General features: G+C 41.2%; 2 protein-coding genes across 3 annotated transcripts in view; both read right to left on the reverse strand.

Annotated features, from left to right (window-relative positions):
- LOC108973901 (putative mediator of RNA polymerase II transcription subunit 12) lies at window positions 1-3,499 on the reverse strand. Its single transcript, XM_018941415.1, has one exon. It carries the CDS (start codon window positions 2,695-2,697, stop codon window positions 1,600-1,602), a length of 1,098 nt encoding a protein of 365 aa, XP_018796960.1. The 5' UTR covers window positions 2,698-3,499; the 3' UTR covers window positions 1-1,599.
- LOC108973890 (protein tweety-2) overlaps window positions 3,262-6,558 on the reverse strand; it is a 126,548-nt gene continuing 123,251 nt past the window's right edge. Inside the window, exon 9 of one of the 2 annotated variants that reach the window (XM_018941398.1) lies at window positions 3,262-3,499. In XM_018941398.1, coding sequence (XP_018796943.1) covers window positions 3,361-3,499 — 139 coding nt within the window. In that variant the 3' untranslated portion in view covers window positions 3,262-3,360. The remainder of the gene's footprint in view (window positions 3,500-6,558) is intronic. The other variant, XM_018941399.1, reaches the window with a different exon arrangement.

Raw genomic sequence — 6,558 nt, forward strand, 5'->3', positions numbered from 1 at the left:
TATTTCTTTAATAAATTTTTAAAACCAATGCCCTGGTCGACCAGGGATACATATATATTTGTTTATTAGTATAAAAATAAAAAAACGAAAATATTTGTTAAAAATTCTTAACATTTTTTTAAACATTAAAAAAGTAAGGAATCTATTTTTATATTTATTTTGTCAAGTACCTAAATTTGCAACACACGCTTACGCCAGCAAACATTTTTGTATGACGCGTTTCGGCTGCTTTGGTTTGTTTGTTGTTTTTTCTTTCTTTCTAAAACTATTTTACACAAAATTTGTGCGCATTTCTGAACGTTAACAACTCTTAAATAAGCACATACACATACAAACATACGGCAATTACAATATGATAACAAACTAAGCTAAACTACACAACAACAACACTAGTGATGAAACTAGTTACAGCATTATAATACATATACTCGTACACTTATTTGGGGTTCAAGGATTTGGTAGAAGCCAATTTGTCGCTAATCGTTTACTAAAAGAGGCAACACAACAACTAACTCACACGCCTGAAGCGGTGTGATGATTTACTTGTTTTTTTCTTTTGGTTGTTTGTTTTGGTGTTGGAAATTTGTGCTGTGTTGCACACAATTATTATTATAAATCCGCCGCGCTGCTGCCACACTGCCCTCCACTTAACGCACAAGTACACGCCCACATTGCGGTTGCTCAACTCTGCCGTCGATTGGCCGCCGGACTGCCACGCTGATTCATTGCCGCAACAATTTACCAACTGTAAGCTGCCGCTGCTGTCGCATGTTTACCGTACGTTTCCGTAGAGGGAGGGGAAAATTTTTATGACGTCTCTAAAAATCATACTTTGAACGTTTTTTCGCGCCGCTGCTGCCTGCTCGACTGGGTGACGCCACCATTGGCCAGATGATTTTGATGACCGCCAATGCTGCTGCCGCAAAGCGCTGTATCGTCGCAAGCGTAGGTGGCAATGCGATGATCGCTACGTGAACGTTCGCGATCGTGCGTACGCTCACCGCGATGTTCAACGCCACGGTATTTGCTGCTGTTACCACCACCGCCGGTTGCCTGTTGTAGCTGCTGCTGCAGCTGTTGTTGCTGTTGTGAGCGTCGATTGCCCAGTCGTTGCAGTTCGTAGTCGCGCGCATCGGCCACATCGAAGGTGGCGGCACGTTGGTGTTTCAGTGCGGACGCGGCAGCTCCAGCGCGTGATGAGCTGTGGCGATGATGCGCATCACGTTCGCGTTCACGCTCCCGATCGCGTTCACGTTCTCGGTCACGCTCACACTGCGTTTGCGTCTGTGTCTGTGTAGAGCCGTGATGGTGATGATGATGCGCATCATATTGCTCCGGACAATACTCGTCGTATTCGTGTTCGTCACAAGTCATGCTCGTCGCGGCGGTCGTTGTGGCTTTGGCAGTGGTCTGACTGTCTCGCGTCGTCATCGTTGCGGTGCCTACGCTCGCTGAGGAACGATGCTTCTTCGGCGGCAATGGTACGGGTGGCGGTGCGACCGTTTGTGCGGCTGCTGCTGCGGCTGGTGGCGCAACTGTTGTGGCACACGTTGTCGTGCGCCGCACAACATCCACGCCGCCGCCGCAGCAGGCACATTCCTACAATTCTGTTACCGAGTAGAGATCGTTGTTGGCATGCGAGCCGCCGCGCTTCAGCGAGCGGTAGTACAGCTGCTGCTGCTGCGCTTCAATTAAGTATTGTTGCTGCTGCTGTTGTTGTTGGTGTTTGCTGCTGATTCCGCCGTGGTAGTTATTGTTGGGCGTGGTTGCAGCCGCATGCCGCTGTGCCTGCTGCTGCTGCAGCGTATACGAGTCATAAGAGTGTTGCTTCTTCATGCCGCCGCTGCTGAATTGTTGCTCAATGAAAGCCATGCTGCCGCTGCTGGCAGTGCGCGCATTATCGAGCGTTTCCGCGCGTCTAGGGCGTTCGTGGCGCTCAGCGCGCTCACGCTCACGTTCGCGCTCGTAACTGTAAGCGTTTGTGGCGTTTTGCTGTTGTCGCAAACTGGCCGATTTTGGTGGCAAAGTCTGCAAGTGATTGGCGTTTAAAGTGCCGCCCGCTGTAGAAGTGCTAATCTCGCGCGACGACTTCTTCTTTGGCGGCAACGAGGGTGGTTGTTGCTGCTGCGCCGGCATGGCGCCGCTGGGCAGTTGCATTTTCTGTGCCTGTGGTCGTTGTAACGAGCGATACTGATTGAGGTTGGCTGCGCACAGCGGTTGTGGTGAGATCTTCGACTGCTGCGCCTGCTGCGGTATCTCCGGCAGTGGTTGGTTGACTATGGAAGCCGGATTCAGTGAGCGCTGTGGCGGTGGTCGTGGTGGCTCACGTGGCGCGGCCGTTGGTGGTGGTTGTTGTTGCTGCTGTGCAACCACCATGTGTTGTTGTAAATGTTGTGGCTGCGCCGCAGCCTGCTGTTGCGGCTGTTGCTGCGCCTGCGGCTGATAGCCCGACGTCTCGATGCTGTAGACCGCCGTGGGTGGCAGTATGTGTGTCGTGGGCGGGTGGTGTTGGTGCAGTTGCTGGTGCAGCGTCGGCTGCTGTTGCTGCAGTTGTAGTTGTGTTTGTTGTTGTTGTTGCGCTGCTTGCAGTGCGGCCAATTGCTGTTGTTGCTGCTGCTGCTGTAGCTGCAGTTGGTGTTGTTGTTGCTGCTGTTGTTGTTGTTGGAATTGCTGTAATTGTTGCTGCTGCATCAGCATTTGTTGCTGCTCTTTGGCATAGGAGCTGCCCACGCCCGTAGTGCCCGGTATCTCGGTGAATGTGTTGGTGGTACGCGGTTTTGGCGGTGGCAGCGGTGCGGGTGGTGGTGGCGGCTGCGGTTGTTGCGTCTGATGTGGTACAATCACTTCGGTTGTATAAACTTGCGGTATGCAGTCCGGTTGTTGGCAGTAATCCTTCGATACGGTCGCAATGGAGGGTGTCTTGGCGCTGCGTAGATTCGGCGAGGGGCTGGCGCCCTTCAATGAGCCACCGTAGCGGCCTACATGCCGCAGCGTGGCACATTTATTTGCTGTGGCGGCGGCGACAATATTCAAATTGTTATTGCCGCGCACCGCCTTCGGTCCAATACTAATATACTTCGGATCGAAACGATTGAAACTGTTATTAGTGACATCGCGTGGATCACGATCATCGTCACGATCCAAACCATTACCGGTGGAACGATGTACAGCTTGTGCGGAGAGTACGGAGCGTATGGAGGAGCCAGCCGAACGTGGTAACGTGGCCGAAGCGAAGATATTTTTCAATGAGTTCGTCTGCTGTTGTTGATGTTTGATGTGGTTGCTGATGTTGTTGCTGCCGAGAATATTGGCGTTGTTGGTGTTGCTAATGCCTGCATTTGTGTTGCAGGCAAGCGATTCTCAGTAAAAATCGCTAGATTCGAGAGTCTTACACTGTTTGCTGAGTGTTGCATATTTGCCGTTATTGGGACCGCTCAGATAGCCCGATGAGCTCTGCTGATGGTGCGAGGGTAGACGGCCGAGTGTGTGGTGACCCGATCTGTGGGAAATGCGGAGGAAGAGCAACAGTTAGAAAGGAAGAGGTGAAAGCAATAGAGGAGACGAAGAGATGCGTAATAGTGTTAGCTATTTGAAACGGTTTTAATGTGAGGGTAGTTAGTAGAATATCGGTCATATATTTATATACATACATACATAACATGTGTGTTATTTATGAGAACTTAGTGTAAGGTGTATATGTATATACATTTTAGATATGGCATGTATGTGTGTATGTACGTATGTAAATGCGTTTTTGGTTTTATGGTCTAAGAAATAATATTGGTGTTTAAATTAGTTTCCACGAACTGGATAACGTAATTGTGCGTAACTAATCTAAACATAACAACTATTTCAATATCATCGGAATATTTTTTAAATGCAAATGTGAAAAAATTAATAATAATATGAAATCCACTAAAATATTGTCACATCTGCTCATAGGATAACTCGGATAAACTGAAATGCATTTTTTGAATGTCAAAATGGGATATGTAATTTACCTATTTTAAAAAAAGTACTACAAAAATGTTGTCTTATCTGCTCGTCGGATAACTCGGATAAACTTTAAACGTGCTCTAAAAAACTGTGTGTCAAATATATAACTGACTATTTAAAAAACTAAACTATTAAAAAATCGCCTTATCCGTTAATTTCGTATAACTCCGATAACCCTTTAAACATGATGAATTAATATATAAAATATTAAAATTACTTATCCGGATAAAACTTTGATGTGAGCTAGCCAATTGATTATACAAAGTATTTATATAAATGTATGTATAAAAAAATTCAAAACGAAAATTTTTAAAAAATTCCTTATCCGCAAATTTCGGTTAACTCGGATAAGCTTAAAAAACGCTTTAAATTTGTTTTAGAATAGAAAAATACAAATTACTTATATGGATAACAGTAAGATGCGAGCGCTGGAAATAATTAAGACAATTTAATAAATTTTAAGGTAGAACGTTATCCGCCCTATCCGAACAGTCGGTTAAGATGGTATAGAAAAATCGGGAATTACTTATCCGGATAACATTTTTAATCGAGCGAGGGAAATAATTACAATTAAATATGTGTATATTTTATTTAAGTTAGAGCAATATTATCCGCTTTATCCAAATATTTAAATAAGATTAATCGTTTTTGAAATATAGCTTATCCGTGTTATCCGAACAGTTCGTATAACTACAAATTTTGTATAAGACTCAATAGCTAAGTAGTTTATTTCAAGCTTTATTAAAAATAGCTTATCCACGTTATCAAATGATAAAAATTTGGAAATAAAATTACTAATTGAGTGCTTTTATTAACGCTTAAATAAAAAAACGCTTATCCGCCGTAACCTAACAGTTGGGTAACCACAAAATTTCGATAAAATCATGCTATTAGTAATCTCATAAATTTTTTTCTTAATTTAATTAATGATTAAAGCCTATCTCCATTATACGAATGCTCTGGATAACCAGGCATTTCTCCACGACCTCTAAATATTATTTTCCTATTTTAACGATCTATATGTGATTCCTTGCAATTTCCCCTCGTTTTCATTGAATATCAATTAATTACAAGTTTTCTACCGATACTATAATTATCAGACTTAATTGGCAGTCTTGGCGTGTTAAGCCATCTCAATTGGCTTTGAGCAGCAACAAGCTTAAAGTAGGCAATATACCAGCTGCCAAAATCTTACACCTAACTGATTATGTGCCGAGCTGTGGTTTGCTCAAGTCAAAGGGTACGGACATTTGTCTGCATAAAAGCAAGTATGTGTATGTGTGCATATAATTATACATATCTATACTATCTATCTATACATGTGTGCATGCGTTTTGTGCATATTGCTGTATGCACCTTTGCCCCACAAAGCTGTTTTGTTAATCTGCTTGTGAAATTATAATATTTTAACAAGTTTAAACTGTAAGTTGCAGTAACAATAGTGTGTGTGACTGGCTGGTGTGTAAATATATGCATAGATATGTATAGTTCACAATAAATTATAAACTTTTGCCAAGTCTGACATTTGCCTTGCTATGGAAAAAAATGAAAAGCAAGTTTCATTAAAAAAAGCTTTGCATAAAAACTTTGGTTTTTATTGTCTAACGTTTTGATTCCAATTAAATTAATTTAATCAAAAGCACAACACAAGTGCCCCGGTGCGTATTAGTGACTTTAATTTTTTCTACATATGGCCAAAAAGGTTACGTATACGCTCAGTAGGGCGTGCAAAAGTGCGTTTTTAAGCACAACGATAGTCGATAATAAAATAGTCGTTGTAAGCTCAAGCGTGGTTAAGGCAAATGCTTGCTGCTTGCTTCTATATTTAATTTAAAATAAAAAATTTATTTCACTTAAATAAAGGTGGGATTATATTCATATGAAAATGCCAGCTCTTAATATACTTTAAGCTATGTGTGCTTATGAAAAATATTTGTTACTAATATAAGAGCGATTATATGTATGTACAGTTGTGTATTGATCTCTGCATGAGCTTACTACCCTCTCTAATACGCAATGGCGGCCTTTACAAAGTACCATGCAAATTTAATTTATCGAAATTTTCATAGACAGCTGTTGATAGCACATACATAAATATATACATAAGTACGCGTAATGCACTTTTTTACCGCAAATTGTAAATATACTCAAATATAATTTGTGGTTGCAAAACAAAAATGCGCGCATTTGCATTAATATGAAAATTATGAATATACTTATTTTATGCAAAATTATGCTAATTATGCGGAAAATGTTGTGAAATGTTGCGTAAAAATAAATATTTGTGTAATCGTGCTGGCTATATTTGCTTATTTAAATACATATAAATAATAAATTGGTGCAAGAAAAAAATAAATAAATCAGCAAATCTAATCTAATTTGAAATATGAAGCATACATTTTTATTACGTGTTTCAATTTTCAATTTTATAACAATATTGTGATGAAAATTAATGTAATGAAATTAGTGGCTATAAATACAACATATTAACATTAAAAAATTACAAAAAAATTCTAATTCATAATTTCAAGCATTTAAAATATATTTGCTTACAATAACCCA

The sequence above is a fragment of the Bactrocera latifrons genome, unplaced genomic scaffold (assembly GCF_001853355.1).
Source record: "Bactrocera latifrons isolate USDA-ARS-PBARC rearing strain unplaced genomic scaffold, ASM185335v1 scaffold_51, whole genome shotgun sequence".
NCBI classification, from domain to species: Eukaryota; Metazoa; Arthropoda; class Insecta; order Diptera; family Tephritidae; genus Bactrocera; species Bactrocera latifrons.